The sequence below is a fragment of the Panicum virgatum genome, chromosome 7N, assembly GCF_016808335.1.
Source record: "Panicum virgatum strain AP13 chromosome 7N, P.virgatum_v5, whole genome shotgun sequence".
NCBI classification, from domain to species: Eukaryota; Viridiplantae; Streptophyta; class Magnoliopsida; order Poales; family Poaceae; genus Panicum; species Panicum virgatum.
Genome location: NC_053151.1, coordinates 26,022,485 through 26,040,318, shown reverse-complemented (window position 1 = coordinate 26,040,318; position 17,834 = coordinate 26,022,485). Strand labels below are relative to the sequence as shown.

At 45.1% G+C, this 17,834-nt stretch overlaps 2 protein-coding genes and 1 pseudogene across 3 annotated transcripts; 1 reads left to right on the top strand and 2 right to left on the bottom strand.

Annotated features, from left to right (window-relative positions):
• Window positions 1-596: 596 nt before the first annotated feature.
• On the bottom strand, window positions 597-2,962 carry LOC120683586 (protein TIFY 9-like). 2 transcript variants are annotated; one of them, XM_039965674.1, is made up of 5 exons: window positions 2,806-2,962; window positions 2,526-2,674; window positions 2,339-2,432; window positions 2,094-2,151; window positions 597-978 (listed from the first exon to the last, which is right to left on the bottom strand). In XM_039965674.1, the coding sequence occupies exons 1-5, from the start codon at window positions 2,924-2,926 to the stop codon at window positions 876-878; spliced, it is 525 nt and encodes a 174-aa protein (XP_039821608.1). In that variant the 5' UTR covers window positions 2,927-2,962; the 3' UTR covers window positions 597-875. The 2 variants fall into 2 exon arrangements, with proteins under 2 accessions (XP_039821608.1, XP_039821609.1); XM_039965675.1 differs by lacking the exon at window positions 597-978 and adding an exon at window positions 1,655-1,769.
• Window positions 2,963-4,546: 1,584 nt separating this feature from the next.
• Window positions 4,547-6,655, bottom strand: LOC120681076 (annotated as a pseudogene).
• A 3,500-nt stretch (window positions 6,656-10,155) lies between these two features.
• On the top strand, window positions 10,156-15,381 carry LOC120683223 (histone H2A.Z-specific chaperone CHZ1-like). Its single transcript, XM_039965259.1, has 2 exons — window positions 10,156-10,805; window positions 14,984-15,381. The coding sequence occupies exon 1, from the start codon at window positions 10,250-10,252 to the stop codon at window positions 10,778-10,780; it is 531 nt and encodes a 176-aa protein (XP_039821193.1). The 5' UTR covers window positions 10,156-10,249; the 3' UTR covers window positions 10,781-10,805; window positions 14,984-15,381.
• The last annotated feature ends 2,453 nt before the right edge of the window (window positions 15,382-17,834 follow it).

The following is a 17,834-nucleotide window of genomic DNA, read 5'->3' as shown; positions in this document are numbered from 1 at the left end:
CGTGGTGGCTTCGGGGCGCGAAGAGCAGGACTCAGGAGGGGAGCGGTGCAGCGGAGTTGAGCTGCGCCAGAGGGAGCGTCGCAGGGGAACAAAGCCGCGGCGGTGGGAGGGGCCGCGCGGCTCGCCCGCCGAGGGAGGCAGGGGAGGAGCCGCGCGGCTCGCCGGCGGAGGGGTGCGGGGCTCGCCGCGGAGGGAGGTAGGGGAGGGGCCGCCGGTGAGGAAGACGGAGGAAGCTCGTGGGGGGCTCGCGTCCGTGAAGAGAAGGACAAAGGGGAGCGGCGGCGCTGGTCATGGAAGGAGCTCGACGATGGGGAAGAAGGGGACGCCGAGCCGCCAGACATGGGGAAGGGGGCGCCGAGCTGCCGGACACGGGGAAGAGGGCGCTCGCGTCACGCGGTTGCCTGCCTCATTTCCAATTCCGTCCAATACGGAGGGTCACGGCTCTGTATTGAGCGCGAGGGGGCGCAGTGTTGCGAATACCGCTTCGGCATTGATATTGGTGAATTCCAATTCCATAGTCTATGCCATCCAAACAGCAGCATTTGATGCTATCCAATGCCAATTCCAATTCCAATTCTGGAGCCTCAATGCGAACATCCAAACGCAGCCTAATATTAATTCGGATACAGGAGAATCTTTATTGTTTTTGAACGTACAATACAATCAGCATCCTGTTTGAAAAAAATCAATACATCATATGCCTACTATACTATCAATTCTAGAGTTAACCTTACCTCGAATTATGAATGGAATACATCATATCATACGACTTATCCTTGTACTGGAACTTTCTTTTATTTGTACCATCACTATATAAATATAATCACCAAAGAATTCTTGAATTATTAGTAGCTGATCTCCAACTCCAAGTTGCCCTAAGCAGCTTCCTCCTTGACACGAAACGACTTGGTCGCCGCCGCAGCAACGCGGCCGGTCCCTCCCGGCCCCACCTGCTGGTACGGACTCGTGGCCCTCAGCCTGCACGTTTAGTTCACCGCCATAGCAAACGTTTAAAATTAAAAGAGACCAGAAGTGACTTTGAAGCTACAAGTTTGGTCAAAATTCATCACAAAACTTAAGATTGGAAAAGGAACATGCCATATGCTAGTAAAAAAACTTATAAAACTCGTCAAAAAAAACCCTCTTATAAAACTGGCATGCGCATGTGTGGCTGCTACTTCCTGCTTTTGTGGACGAAATAAACCAACGAGATCAGACGAGATCATGGATGTGTGATCAGGAGCAGATGCTGCTTTTTGAACAGTTGGGAGGGAGCTCATCAGTTGCCGTCTTTGATTCGGTAGGTGTTGTGTTGGGCCATGAGCTAGCTATCGCTGTCCGTCACGACCAAAACGTGGCCTTTGATCGAGCGAGCTGCCTCCAAACTGACCGAGAAGAGTTCGTCCTAGCTGGTCCAGATCAAGGACCCACACGGTTTCTGCCTTCGATTTGTGACTCCATTGATAGTTATTAGCTCTCGCTCCTCTCAAGATATAAAAATAGAAATGTAAATCAAGTAGAGTATGTGTGGTGTTAAAACGGTAGCTTTTCTGTTTATTGTAAATGCAACATGGTTGCTTTGGGATTGAGTGGTGATATGCATGAAATTCGGTGAATATATCGCACGTGATGCATTCAGAATTTTCGACGCAGATTCGTAAATGATAGAAGTTATTAGTTAAGCTACCACAAACGACCACCTAGCAGCCAAGGATCCAAACAATCACTTTCTATTCCTGCCTGTTTTTCACCTACTGCTGCCCACTTTTCTGCATACACAAGTCATCGTTGGAATATTCAGAAAGTCAGAAAAGAGAGAGTGGGCAAATATAGCAACTGCTAGGTATGCTATCCAATTCTTCCTTTCTTTCATTCTCTTTCATCGAAATGCAAAACACATGAGTTTGTACTAGTCTAAGTTGTCATACGCTCCTACTTCGATCTTCCTGGTTGACCGAATCATTTGCGTGATAAATTAATTAGTTGATGCACGTTTGATTTGTTAAATTAAGTCAAACAAAATCCTAGGTGTGTTTCCAAAACAAAAAAAGATCGTAATAAGTTGGGAATTGTAAGATGCTATGTATGCTCACCTCTCTTTTCGCTTCTGCAGGAACTGCTGCAGCGATTTGGTTCTTGTGAGCGGCATGTCTGCAAATTAAAACAAGAACGAATTATCATACAATTTGAGAGGAAAAGACAATCAATAAGCTACGAGAAATCAGGAGAACTCCTTGAACATGTTTTTTCTTCTGTTACGGGTGGCAACTATCTAGTAGTACCTTGCAGGGCTTCATCAAAAAGAAAAGAAAAAAACTAGTTCGAAGCAACTTACTACCTTTGGCTAAATTTCCAGCAAATGCATCGCCACGGACGATGCGGCCTCCATTGGAGGCAGTAACCTCCATTGCCATCTTCATTATCGCTTCAGCCTGTGATCGAAAAGCGTAAGAGAACCTTGTTGGATTTCAGTCTGTGTCTACGAGCTACTGAAACCAGAGCGAGTTAGTCGATTGATGGTTTGCCTTGTCCTGGGAGACGCTGTCGAAGGTGGCCACGGCGCCGTTGTAGAAGAGCGTCATCGTCGCCGGCGCCGGCGCCGGCGTGTCGTCGCCGGCGATGACGCGGCGCAGCTGCCGCGCTCCGATGCTCGCTATCGCGCTCGTCTTCATGCCTGCATCGATATCCGGACGCCCATGTCAACAACCCACCACGCTTCTTTGCAGCTAGCTAGCTAGCTGATTCAATAATCGCCAGCTGCATCGATCGGTTCCGACGAGGGAAGAAAAAGCACACGATGGAGACCTCGGATGGAAGAGGATGAGGCGGCGCTGCCGGTGCTGCCATGGCGGTGGTTGTCATGGTCGCAAGCGGCGGCGGGACGGAGGCCGAGGAAGTCGAGCTCCACCGGCGCTCGCGACGCCATGGCGCTGGCACCCGGGAGGAGAGACGACGTAGCTGTAGCGGTTTAAATCGACAAGGCAAATAAGCTATGCTTATTAATATGGTCGATGCCTCGATGGAGCGTGTTCAATTAATTAATTAATTATTAACATTTGGCGCGTGTATCGGCATTTCTCCCTCGTGGCACGGCAGGTGTGAACACGTAAGACGCAGCTAACGGCAGCCACGGGAGCGGTTCCTCTGATTTTGATGTCTCTGCATTGGGGTCAGTGATGCGTGGAGTTGGGTCCACGTGTCAATGACCGGGTCAAAATAAATAAATAAAAAATATTCCGAGAAAATGACCCTCCACGCTAAAGAAAAAAAAAAGAAATCCCGCGACCTGCCTTGGGGTCGTAAAACCGATTGCTATGTTTCGCGTTGCTGTTCTAGAGAGTGTCAGGGAACTTTTAGGCCGTTTCTTCTTTCACTTTTTTGAGAAAAGATGATGGGCGTCAGTTTTCTTATACACTATGTGTGCCCTCAATTGGTAAGAAAGTAATACAGACACAACTTGTGGGCTAGTTAATAACACAAATCTAAGCCAAAACGACTTATTATGCAATACACTGATATACTTATATTGTCTTCTGCAGCAGTAAACTCCCAAGTTTGTGTTAGCCTGCCAGAACAATGCAGCTCAGTCAGACAGTTGGATTTTTATTTCTTCACAGTCCACTCTGCAACTAATGGACAAAGGAAAAAGGTTTCCCCTGTGTAGAAATAATAATTCTGCTAAAGATTGAAATTACCTTCTGTCAGCTAAAAAAAGGGATTAACAAGAAATACAGTTGTACAAAACTCTTAATGCAATTGACAGAATTCCAGTTAATATTTAAACCTCTAAATGGTATTTTATATACTGTCATACATCTTGTTATTAATTAGCCTACGAAAGTGAGGAAAGTATTGATACAACAACAATTGATCCTACTCATTTCCCTAACACCAATTTTTTTTTTGACTCGCATCGTAGTCTGGTAACATATCTTATATTAGTTGTATGAGGTTCCATGATTTGGACGTTAGGCGTGCAAAAAATCTAAATAACACGGTTCTTGTTTAAAAAGTTTTTTTGGGCAAAAGGTTAATAAAGAGGTAATACTAGTTATGAGCATTTCAAGATTTGCTGTTGCATTTTTAAAATTGCTCAGCCTCATGAGAAAGGTAGATGGCAGTAATTATTTTTTCCCTTTATGGGGGTAAATACTGTTGCAAGAAAAAACTAATCCTCAAAGATGTATATGCTAATTTCAGAAGGGAAAATGCTTTGTGTACAACCATTCGGGTATCTCCAAGTATTTAGACCATCCTGTCGACCCTACCAAGTGATCTCAATTGTTGGATCCTAAGTTGTACACTAATGGTTGTGCTTTGTACATGTAGCAGCGCTTGAAACATAGGCAACGGTTTTTCTGTATTATGCTTCTTCAATTTTAAGTAAACATGTCAAATAGTTTATTATAATTCAGGACAAAAGGTTTCATCAGCAACTAGCAAATGCTTATTTCAATATAATGCTAAGCGCATGACACATGAAAACAAAAAATGCTTCCTCGGTCACTAGTAGACATAATGAGAAAAAATAGTGAAGCAACATTCAGATGAAACTAATTATTTTTTAGTTGCCAAAAGAAACAAAATGTGACTGTAAAATTGCGTACCTATTGATTGATCTTTGTAAAACTTGGTGTAATCCATATGGGATTAGGCCAGTTCAACCATGGTTGCGAAGAGACCACATCAAGAGAAGTGTCATCCTCTAAATTATATATTCCAACATCTCGACGGATGTTTTTGTACTCGAATAGCCAGTACTCATCGTCGTCGGTAAAATAAACATGACCTGGGAGCAGCTTTGGGTAATCTCTTGTCGAAAGGCAACATGTGTAGCTGTGTCCAATGAACAGAGCATCATCCCCCAGGGAATCTATACTGATGATGAATTGATGGTCAGTCTAGCTTATAGATTTCAATACCATCTGTGTGCATCTCCTTCCCTTCACACGGGGTGTCCGTGAATCTTCAGATTTGTAGCACATCGCCGGACAATGTCCGAGCAATGTACATGTTATATGCAATGTATGGCAAAGTGTCCTTGAAAACCACATCACACGAGGCATAAGAACCTTCAATTGTATAATGATGGATACCACCCTGGCGAGTCATCGCATAGAAAGCATTGTTATGGTATAAGTAATCGGAGTACTGTGAGTACAAGGGAGAGGTAGTGATCCAATGCCACTGCTGGCCCCCAACTCTCGCGAAAGAGAGCTGCCTCTTGGGATTGTGGATGAGCATGGTGATGCAGTCACCTCGCGACGGGTCACAGGACAAGACTGCCTTCAGATAGAGGACTTCCCTGAACTTGCCAACCTCGTAGGGCTGCGGCGGACAGGTTTCTTTCCTCGGGAGCGTGGCATCGTAAAAAGAGAGGTTGTACCTGCTGAGCTCGCCGGCGTCGTCGAGCACGGGCGTTACATGCTCCGTGGTCGCGACGGGCAGGAGGCCAATCTGCTCGCCGGTGGCAGGATTGAGAAGGTGGAGATCGGAGCGGACGTCGGCGGTGACGAGCCAGCCGTGAGAGGAGCCCCAGATGTACCGGTCCGCGACAGGGGGGTCCGGCAGGTCAGGCAGCCTATACGACCTGCCGGCGGCGAGGCTGTAGAGCTCAGCGCCGGCGGGGGAGATGTAAAAGAGGCAGGGGGTTTGCGGACGAGTGTAAACGCGGCCGCGGCGGCGGAGGTTGCGTGTGGTGGCGCGCCACGACGTGCAGACGGCGGCGGAGCTGAAGAGACCAGGGAACTCGAAACAGCAGAGGACAGAGGCCAAGATATCGGCCGGCAGCTTGGACCAGTCGGCGGCGGCTCCATGGGGGCGACTCTGGTTGGAGGCGGCGGCCGGTGGAACAGGGGATCGAGCCTCTCTGGGCGGAGGATTTATCGGATTTCTGTGAGTCTGACATAGAAAAGGATTCCAGATGCGCAGGCCGTTGATTCTTGGAAAAAGTCTATTTTACCTCCCCCAACTATCACGAAAGTTTGGTTTTCCTCCCTCAACTACGAAACCGGGTACTCTTGCTCCTCGAACTATCCAAACCGGAGCAAATGTTCTCCCGTTGTGGTTTTGACCCCGGTTTCGGCTGTTTTGACGCCACGTCAGATATGAAAAGTGGGCCCCACGACCTAGAGGATGAAAGAAGGGACCGGCCCGACCCGTCCCTTTCCCCAATCCAGTTCGCTCCCTTTCCAAACCCTAGCGGTGGCGCGCTAGGCGGCGGTGAGCGCGGCGCCCCTTGCTCGCCGCAGCCTAGCTTGCCGTCGTCTTGCTCGCCGCTGCCTAGCGCGCCTTGCTCACCGCCGCCTTCCTCAATGCCGCCGCGCTCAACGCCGCCTAGCTCGCCACCGCTAGGGTTTGGAAAGGGAGCGAACTGGATTGGGGAAAGGGACGGGTCGGGTCGGTCCCTTCTTTCATCCTCTAGGTCGTGGGGCCCACTCATCATATCTGATGTGGCGTCAAAACAGCCGAAACCGGGGTCAAAACCACGACGGGAGAACATTTGCTCCGGTTTGGATAGTTCGAGGAGCAAGAGTACCCGGTTTCGTAGTTGAGGGAGGAAAACCAAACTTTCGTGAGTTGAGGGAGGTAAAACAGACTTTTTCCTTTCTTTGACTCTTCCAATAACTGGCCCATGATCCATATGGCCCGTCATGGTGGCCTTTTTTTTTAATCACCCGGTCACATGGTGGTCGGTCAACACAGACGCTGAGGCATGATGGTAAATCCAAAAAATGTATAAAAAACAAAACAAAACATATTTGAAAAAGCAAAAAGAAAAAAAAACAAAGAAAGAATCCTACACGGATTGCAGGAACCAACACTCTCCCAATTCCAACTCCAACATAAACTCATCTTTTTTTATTACATGGTACAACTCAGACAATCACAACGCGCACACACACACTGTCAGCGTAATGGGAACGGAAGTACCCATAACCCCGGACAAAAGCGTAATTAGGGGAAGACGACCCACCGGCCAGCGGCGTCCTCCGTTGTGGGTCTGGGGCCCGAGCACAGACCCCCCACGACAGCATGCTGGGCTCGGCCCGCTGCATGAAGCCCGGAGGAGTCCTTTTCCTTCCCCACGAAGACACCTACCTGATAAAAAGATCTTTACCATACGGATAACCCAAAGGATTACGGCGCGCGCTGTCGGGATCGGCATGGAGCCCAAGGAGGAGCACGACTTCCCCGTAAAGTCATCATGATTACAGAGGAGCCGTGCGTTCAGACGATAAGAAGATGGATGGCGGAATAGCTTATCCCTGAGCTACATCCCGTCGAGCTGTAAATGGGCAGTGGTCGGGACCCACCATCATTTACCACACATCCCGTCAAGATTAAACTCGGGATAGCCAGAGTCACCTCTCCGAAATTGACCCGAGGTCACCCTGGACCATGGGGCCCCTCGGGACGCCTCCAAGGCCACCTCGGGACCACCCCGGGGCGCGCCCCCGCGGCTGCCCTTGGTCGTAAGGGCCCATAGTGATGCCCCGGGGTACCCCAGGACATCGTCGGGTCCCTCTGAGCATGTCAGGGCGGGCCCGACAAGCCGCCTGCTCGACTGACAAAGAATAGGGAAATCTGGAAGACGACGCCTACCATGCAAATTGGGCGTTCACACAGTTAGAGAGAAAGAGAAAAGAGATTTGTAGCCTATAAATAGAGAGGTTCCCGAACATGTAAAGGGATCGGATCCCCGAACACTAATAGAAGAACCAATCACAACACACAGGACGTAGGGTGTTACGCCCCAAGGCGGCTTGAACTTGTCTAAAAATCACCATCTCAAACCCTTCCGCGAGGAAGCTCTTGTCGCGTGTTACACCCCTGGTCGAATATCTAAACAGGAGTTCCCATGAATCCCTGCTAGTGGTACTCACCCACCGTCACTCACCTTTATGAACACATGCACACTCACCCCTATGAACGTACGGATGCAAACACTATCACTATGGGTATCTTCGAAGACTAAGCCAGTAAATCTTCGAGATTGACGAAGTCACCACCAGCGCCTCACTGTCGATTGAAATATCACCAACCATTGAAAGCACAACGCCGTTAAATTCTAGAATATTCTCTCTCATGTGGAATCGAACCCAGAATGTAAAGTGTACTGAGCTCTTGTAACTATTAGACTATAGGCTCTTTCGCAACACAAACTCTATTTGATCGTCCATGTTCCACAGCCTCGCCGACTCCGACCAATGCAAAGACCTTGCTTGGGCTAATCCTCAAGGGACGGCCACCTGCCGATCAGGCCGACTGGTCTAGCCTGCCCGTCGACATCCTGATCAGTGTGTTATGCAAGCTCGAGTCCCCCGACGTCTTCAGCTCTACCTGTTGATAGCTAAAATTGGCAAACACCATGGCCGACCAGTCTAGCCTGTGTAATGCGAGTAGGTTTAGATATGTAATTAGAATTTTTTTTGGTAAATCAACTTGTAAAGGGGTACGACTTCCCCAGCCTATCTATACGAAGGTTAAGGCCGATTGAGGGTAACCACAATCAAATTAATACATTTGTCTTTTGGACTGGTTAAGCCTGCAGTTGAGCAGAAAGCTAAATGGCAACGCTCGTTTCCTTGTGAAGAAGAAGCACCATTGATTTCTCCAGTGCGAGATGAGAAGGAGTTAGTTGATTATGAAGTCTCACCGGAGCACCGCAACATGGAAATTAATGTTATGCATTTGTCTTCGAATTACTATATCGTTCCGGGGGAAGTTGTTGCTCATTTGGACTTTAGACCGCGTGATGCTGTGTTCCAGAAGCCAAAGAAATTAGATAACCATTTGAAAGCTCTCTACATGAGGGGGCACATTAATGGGAAACCGATTTCCCGGATGCTTGTTGATGGCGAAGTTATTGTGAACTTAATGCCTTATACATTGTTCAAGAAACTCGACGGGACGGACAAGGAGTTGATCAAGATGAACAAGATGATCAATGTTGTTGGTAGAGGTAATCCCATCGGCGCCAAAGAGGTTGCTTCCATGGAGTTGACCGTAGAGAGCAAGACACTTGCTACAGCCTTCTTCGTCTCCGAGGTGCAAGATAATGTTAGTCTAATTCTTGGGCATGATTGGATACATGCCAATCAGTGCGTGCCCTCTACCTTGCACCAATTTCTTATTCAGTGGATCGGTGATGAGATAGAAGTGGTCCATGGGGATACTTCATCCTTCATTGCTACGGTCGATTCAAGCTCTATTGGTGTGTGTGACAACATCAAGTGTTTATTGGGCTTAGACTTGTCCGATTATGAGCTCATCAGTTGCACCAAAGATGATTTTGTTTCTACAGCAGAGGATTGAGCACTATCGGGAACATACGAACGAGATGTTGTGAGATCATTGAGGACTTTGATGATATAGATAAGCTAGATCAAAGATTTACATCAGCTTATCTTTTAGAAAAGGTAGGTCTTGGAGATGGTTCCATTCCAAGGCTGACGTTCGTGAATAAGAATTTATCGGTTGAATATAAAGTCGATTTGATTGAGTTATTAAAAGAATACATTGAATGTGTTGCATCAAAATATCATGAAATACCTGGTTTGAGTTGTGATTTGGTTGAGCATCGGCTACCAATTGAAGCCAATTTTAAATCTTATAAATAACTTGCTAGGCGATTAAATTCTATTATGTACGATCGAATTAAAGAGGAAATGAATCGTTTATTGGATGCTGGATTTATTCGGTTTTGTCGTTGTGCTGATTGGATTTTTAATATCGTGCCTATTGTGAAGAAAGATTCAGAAAAAATCAAAGTATGCATTGATTTTAGAAATCTGAACAAGGCTACACCTAAGGATGTATATCTGATGCCTATAGCCGATATGTTGATCAACAAAACTTCAGGACATCGGATTATTTTTTTTATAGTAATGCTGGTTACAATCAAATATTTATAATTGAAGAATATATGTCTAAAATAGTATTTAGATGTCTGGGTTTTGTTAGTTTGTTTGAGTGGGTTGTTATGATTTTTAAAGTTGAAAAATACTGATGCAACTTATTATCAAATAGTTGCGAATTTGATCTAATTTGGTTGGTGTTATGTTGGAAGATCTTCCGCTCTTCCTTCCACAGACCCGGAAGTTCGGCCCAGCAAACTGCGTCAAATGCTGCGAAGCCCACCTCTCTCTCTCGCCTCTTCCTCTTCTTCCTCAATCACTAGACGACACGACCCCCTCTTCCCCGTCCTAAAACCCTAGTTCTCCCCCTTCCCCACCGCACCCCCGCGATGGCCACCGCCGACGGCGAGCCCCAGTCTGTCGCCGCCGACCCCACCCCGGCTCCGGCTCCGGCTCCCTCCCCCTCCCCGGCCAAGCGCAAGCCCGAAGAGGACGCGGAGGCCGACGCCGACCTCGCGCCCCCCAAGGCGGCGCGCCCCGATGCCGACGAGGAGGCCGCCGCCGAGGCCGAGGCGGCCAGGGCCAGGGCCAGGGCTGCCGACAAGGGGAAGGGGAAGATGGTGGTCGAGGAGGAGGAGGAGGAGGAGGAGGTGGACGACGACGGCAGCGAGGATAGCAGCGACAGCGACGACGACGTGGAGGGCGGCGGCGGCAGCGACGATGACGAGCTCGTCGAGGACCCGCTGGCCGAGGTCGACCTCAGCAACATCCTCCCCTCGCGGACCCGCCGCCGCGCGCCGCCGCAGCCCGGGGCGTACCTCGTCGCGCCGGAGGAGGCCGCCGCGGAGGATGACGACGAAGACGATGACGCCGACGTCGTTCCCGAGGAGGTGGGAGCGGATGGGGAGGAGAGCGATTAGGGCTGCAGCGCCACGGGCTCACTAGGTAATTCCTTTGCTTCGTCCTCCTGCCGCGCTCAAACGCATCTGTGGACACTGCTAGTTGGACGCATTCTGAAATGTGGCGTTTGTTTAATCGCAATAATCTATGTGCTGCTTCTATTGTTAAGTTCTGTAAGGTTCTCGTGCAGTGTGTTACTTTAAGCTTGACCTTGCGCAGCTTGGTGCGCATAAGGCCCTGTCTGTTTTAGCTTGCAGATTGTGGGTTGCAGTGTTACAATCTGCAAGCTAAAACAGCAAAGGCCGTAGATTTGATGTGTTTGTCACTTAGATGCACCTATGGCTTTGTTTCTGGTATGGAAATGTCTCCTATTGTGTAGAAATGCACAAAGTTTCATTTGCACTTGGATGACATCGTTCAAATTGCATTGTTTGGTGATGTTCTCAAACTGGGTTCACTAAGAGCCTCACCTTAATTTGTCCTCTTGCAGTGGTTTTCCTTTTGTCCTTGGCTGATGTGCGATGATTGCTCATTTACATTATAGAGCTTCAATGCTCATTAGATATAACGTTATATTGTTCAGGATTCAAGTATCTGTCACCCTCTTATGGTGGAGGTCCTAACTTGTTTGTGAGCAAGGGTTAATTCTGAAGCAAGTTTATTGGTGCATGCTGTGTCTAAGTGAGCCTATGTGTTATGGAGATTTGCATGCTTTAGCCCACAAAGGAATTGTATGGTCCTTATGCACTTTTGGAACATTTACATCAAAAATAGTGCTTGAGGCAATTTCAGAGCAAAAATCTCAGATGAATAACTGGGTGAGATTGTTCTTACTACGAAATGTACACATGTTGGAAATGAGAAACATTTAAGTCATCTGGCATGTGGTATGCTGTTGAAGAGGGCTGGTAGTTTATATATATTGGACTTAGGTGTTTAAATTAACTATTATCCAATCCTGTCAAAGAAAAAATGAATTGAGTTTGGGATACAATTCTTCTAGCCTTGATTTGACACTTCTATAAATTGGCCTAGGTAGCCATGTGGGTGATGCTGGGCTTTAAGGCCAGTCCCAGTGCAAGTTTCATAGAGGTTTCATGCACATTAAATGAGGTGCCACATAGGCAAAAATGATGACATGGCAAGAAATTTATGAAGAGAGAGAAATGGGTTTCATCTAGATGAAACTTGGGTTACACTATTTCCAAGACTATGAAACTTGATGAAACTAGCATTGGGGGCTAGAGAATTTCATCTCATCTTATTTCAACCAATCATGTTCATAGTAATTGAATGCAATGGCTCGCCTATGAAATCGTGAAATGTAACTATGCATTGGGAGGTCCTATTTCATCCATAGTTTCAAAAGCCTTTTGATGATATATCACTCTTGGTAATCGTGTATTGAAACTTTGCACTGGGATTAACCTAAGGGCAACCCTGCTGCTGTGATTTGGGCTGGCATCTGCAGTTTAGTTGTTGGCACAGCCTAGCCAGCACAAGGGGCAGTGTGGTTGGATAGACAGGTACTGTAGTGATAGGTGGGACTGAGTGGGTTGCCATTTGTGGAGGAGGTGCTTGGTACAAGACTACAAGAGTGATAAGGGGGGAGGAGCAGGTAGTACCAAAAATATGCAGGACCGAGAGTAAGAGGTGGGGATGGGAAGGGGATGGTGCTTTGGGTATAAAGATTTTTGGGCAGTCTAGATTCCAGACAACTGTTGCATCTGTACTATCTGTTCCTGACCAGAACGGCATAAATAATATTCATAAACATTGGAGTGTAAATGTCTCTTCTATTCAAAAGTGTTAAGTGACTAAGCCCTAGGCACCACCCTGTTTAGGCCCTAGCATTTTTTCAAACTTTATGCAGGTGTTGCATCTTGGAAAATGTTAAGTGAGCCAAACCTTGGACATTCGAAATGCTTATGTCATCTTGGTGATTAAGCTTTGCTTTTCTTTCCTGTACATCAGTAGTTTAGTACATTACAAAAACATGAAAGGATGTATGAGCTAAGCTCTATCTCAACTTGAAGGTGGTTTTTAACTTGAATTCCGGGCTTAAGATGAAACATGATTCTGAGTTGAGCGAAAATTCATAGCTATTTCAAGCATATATAGGCTTGATAATTTTGCCCAGCCTCATCTTAACACAATATGTTTTGTATATGCACCTGGTTCATTCAAGTCATCCATGAAGGATTATGTTGTTATTGTAAAGGTGTTTCTAGACGTGTGCTCTATTCTTGTCACCTTCTTGAAATAATAAGAATACATTTCATTACTGATTGAGATGCTCCTGATTGTGTGCTCAAATTTATGCTTCACATAACTTTTCTGACAGAAAATATGCTTTTGCTTTATTGTTGATGTCCTTTTTTTGTTGTGTAATTCATATTCTAATGCATACACCAAGGTTGTGTTGTGAGCTGTACTTATGTGAAATTGTTACTTCTCAGTTTCAGTTTAGCCCTGTTAGTTTTCTTTTATCATCAACTATTGATTTAAATTCGGGAGCTAATATCAAGCGACAAACATCAACACTATCAGTTGTTCAACACAGTTATCTTGGTCTATACTGGACTACATGGATGCCACTTGTGGGCTTACCATGCACTTACAACAACAACAACAACGACAACAGAGCCTTTTAGTCCCAATTCCCAAGCAATTTGGGGTAGGCTAGGGCTTAGCATGCACTTTATGTAAAAAAAACTGCTAGATGAACTAACATAGTTGCTAATCAATTGCCCTCCTGAAATTTATTTTCATCAGTTACTGCCACCAGAAGAAAAAAAAAAGGATCTTTCAGTTACTGCTTAGTGACCCTTGCAAACATTCAATGTTGCAGGACTATAAGAATAATAACAAGGTACTTTTGCGCCATATCCTAGCATGAATAATGGCCTTCTTACTAAATATAAGCTTCTATTGATCATAATAGCAGCTGTGTAGTTTTTTCTTCAATTTTACAGCTACATTATTGATAGAGCATACACTTACTAACATAGAACATGCAGTTATTTACGTCAGTTGCTACTTTAAATGTTAATTTATGATTACTTGCTGGGCCATCTATGAACTAAATCTGCACAGCTTTGGTTGTGCTTCTCGACCTCCTTCCACACATTGCTTTCTGCTTGTGCAATGGTTCTTATCTTACCATATGGTATGTTAGCAAAGCCAGCCCTATGTGCTTCCACAGTTCCATATGTTGAGACCCTTGATCCACCCCACAAAGAAGTTAGTGCGTACTGTTTTCGCCGTATGGTAGCCATTGATTGTTGAAATTGCCTTTTCGTCATTGTGATGCACTGTCTTATCCAATGTGCATGTTGCTTTGCTTGAAGGCATTAGATAATAGATATTCTGGTCGATATTGGAACTTCTTTGTTAGTATGGATGTCCCCATTTCTTAAGTTCTTTTTTATCTGAGCTGCCCTTTGCACCTGTTTCATCCAAATCTACAATTTATCCCATAAGTGATGGCTCTAGACAACCATGGCCAGTGCCCCAAAGCAGTTTTTTGTATCACATTACAGTCCAAAATATGGGCAAGACCATTAGATATCATATATGTGTTGGGTGCAATTTATATGTTTCTGATGAAATTTGCTCAAGGTGTGTGTACTGGCGTATTGATGATGAAGATGCAATACCCAATTAAATTTCAACATGGTCGCATGGCGATCTGTATCAGAACAAGAAAATCCCAGGCCATGGTCGTCTGTCACCATAAGTTTTAAATCCCAGGCCATGGTCATATGTCACCATAAGTTTTACCACCAGACACTGGGTGTCCGTTTTTACATCCAAATCTTTATTTGGTTGACTCATAATGGTTCTATTGTTTGTCAATATTCGATCATTTTTTCACCTATCCATCAAATAATTAAAGAGCTGTTCATTCATGCCAAAGAACCGCATAATTAGCTGGGACCCTCCCATGTGTCTGTAGTAGCGGCCAATTAATGTGCTGCCAAAACCTACTCTGTTACTGACCACTCAATAGTTGATGTGCTTCCATTGATCGATGATTTCTCAGTTGGGACAATACCAATAAACGCTTCTTGTTGGTCCAATAAGCACATGATTGAAACGTGATCTGCTCAATAAATGTCTGCATTGTTGGAGAGATTGGAGTCATGTATTTTCCAATTCGTTTAGGTAGGAAGCCAATAAACGCTTTTGCTAACATTGTCGCCTTTTTTTATTCCCTGCAGAAAGGAATGGTGGTTTCTAGTGCTGGAGTTTGATATCATCCTACCTGCTGGGGCCTAATAGGTTCTCTGTTGGGCTTGGTCGCTGATAACTTAATTGTCATTCTGCAATCTTTTAGAGTTCTGTCACCATGATTTACTGCATCATTAGGGTTAAGTGCTGAAGGCACACTTTGGTAGTTCTAGTTATGTAAGGCTTAATATTTGGCAAACGGTTATGCTGTGATCATGGTCGAACAATTAACGTCGCACATCGTTTTGTACACAGTAGTTCCAGACTTGCAGTTCTGAACGGTTGTTTGCCTTCTGCTTTCGCACGCACAGTGGTTCTCGTGTAGTGTAGTTGGAACCTTAATTCCTGGTTGATGCCGATGGTGATGAATTTGGTTGCACTTCAAGAATGTTATTTGTGCTGCTGTTATTTGTCTGTTGCTTTTGGACGACCTCCTGGCTGGGTCTTGCGTGTCTATAAATCGGGGTCATAGACCAAGGGAGTGTTGCATGGTGTAGCATTATGGATAGGTCTCCTAAGCCTCGCACGGGAGCGTAGAATTAGGCACAGAGCAAAATCAGTTGGGGCTCTAAGTCTGATTTTACTGTGACATGAACATGGGAATGCTTAGAGGACCTCACTTAGGGTTTTTTAAAACTGCAGTGATATCATTGATTCTTGAGATCGAAATAAAGAAATGCTAAAGTTTATATCTGTACATGATACCAAGTTAGAATATCTTAAGTTTGATTAAATTTATAAGAGTATTAAAATTACACATCTAGGAAGTAAAGTATGAAAATATATTTAATTTTATAATGGATCTAATTATGCTTATTTGATATTGTAACTACTATTGTTTTTTTTATAAACTTGATCAAATTATAACCGCTGTGCTCGTTTGGTTTGTCAGCCAACTAGCCAACAATATTATTCTCTCATACTAAATCAGCACCAGCTACCAGCCAGTCAGTAGTACTATTTTCTCATAACAAATCAGCACCAGCCACAGCCAATCAAACACTGCGAATAACATTTATTCCACATAGGTATGATTTAGAATGGATCAATATGATTCCACATATTAGTGGAATTATGATGGAAAGCATCTTCAAGTCATAATATCTTTTTTATTTGCTAATATATATTTAAAATACTTCCTTTTGGACTTAGGGCCTACTTGGTTGGCTACCAAAATGTGGATATGCCAAAACATAGCAATCTTTTTTACTAAAATTATTTTAGCAATTTAGAGTAACACTTACCTAGGTGGGCTACTTTTTGGAATCTAACAAAATAAGTGCCAAAAATTATAGGCTTGCTTATATTTTGGTAGTCAACTCGCCCTTAGTTGCTGCAGAGCACACCCGCTCAATAGTTTGTTGACTTAAAAGTGATTATGCTTACATATAGAGATAGATCAAAACCATCACTAATACGCACCTGTGTGTGTATAGCGTGGGTTGTCTGGATTGGCTATAGCTAAAATTAGTTGGATAGTTCGGATAACTAGGCGGATGCAAACGCACTCTTAGGCCAATCTCAGTGGGAGTGTTATAGAAGTGTCATGAACATTAAATTTACTAACATGTATCAATAGTATGAGGAGAGAGAGGAGAGAAGAGTGTCATGAAATATGAGAGGAGTGTCATCACCATGACACTCCATTGGCACAATTCTCGAGTTTCCAGTCTTGGTAAATATGTCGATGACACTTCCACTGAAACTGGCCTTAGAATGGTGCTGTCAGTAGCAGTACCAGTAAGCTCCTTTGACATTTATTCTAACAAGGTTAGCGGAGCATTACTGTATTTTCCCTCGGGGCCTTGCCATGTGTCGCTTCTTGAACGCCTCTAACCATTCACATTAACTTCCTCATCTTTTCCCCTGCTATCCTTGGGCCTTGGCCGATTGCCCCAGTAGGCAGAAGCTGATAGATGGGCATGTGATGGTCTGATGGATGGACCAGAGAGAGAGAGAGAGGGAGAGATGAATAATAAAGCGTCGCTTTCTTGGTGGTCCTTGTTGCACATGATTGGAATAAGTTCTCCCCCATGGCATGCTTCCTTGCAGCCATCACAGTGCATGATCCCTTTCCCTTCTCATGCTGGTCCTCCACCATCTTGGTGATCAGGATTCCATGAAAGGGGAGGGGAAAGCGCGGGGGATGTGCACGTCGATATGAATCTATCCATCTCATATATTTAGATGTGCATTCAAGTTAAGCCGAGCTGGAGGGAGAGGGGTGAGATGTGATGATAGAATGGATATGCACGCAAAAGCCCTGCAATGATGATGGATCGTCCCACATCACTTATCAACTGAGGCGTGCTATATACCGCATGATTTTCTTAGATGCTATATATCTTCATTACAACTACGATCGGCATTTTTCACTCCCTTTTTCCGTAGCGGGTATGGTGGATCTATTTTTTACTATAAGCGCGCATTGGCTGCTTTATTCACTGCTTGGATTGTCCCTTTCATAGTGGAGTGATTTTTCTTTTTGTCCGATCCACATGTTTTGTACTATTACTATCACTGTAAATTTGTGTTACAAGAGATAAGAGGTAGTGGTGTGGTGTAATGTAATCCTATAAGAGTTTGAGATACCATATATGTCACATTCCTTTCCTTTACTAGCTAGCTAGCTAGCAGGAATCAAACTATTTTCAATGACATCCTAGAAATTTTCAGGTGAAATCCTACGTTTTAAATGGTCATCTGTTTTAAATATAAACCGAATTGCGAACAGCCTATCCGCTGCTTGCCTTTACGGACATGGGCGGGATTTTCCATGAGCATATTCGATACGGCTGCCGCATTGCATCCACCATTTTCACTTGATTGGGTGTGATTGAG

What these genes read in the sequence shown, in the direction of transcription:
- LOC120683586 (XM_039965674.1), bottom strand. Translation starts at nt 2,926, where the DNA reads ATGGCGTCGCGAGCGCCGGTGGAGCTCGACTTCCTCGGCCTCCGTCCC. An exon ending in CTCATCCTCTTCCATCCGAG is followed by an intron (nt 2,675 to 2,805) that starts GTCTCCATCGTG and finishes ATATCGATGCAG; the next exon opens with GCATGAAGACGAGCGCGATA. An exon ending in ACAGCGTCTCCCAGGACAAG is followed by an intron (nt 2,433 to 2,525) that starts GCAAACCATCAA and finishes TTTCGATCACAG; the next exon opens with GCTGAAGCGATAATGAAGAT.
- LOC120683223 (XM_039965259.1), top strand. Translation starts at nt 10,250, where the DNA reads ATGGCCACCGCCGACGGCGAGCCCCAGTCTGTCGCCGCCGACCCCACC.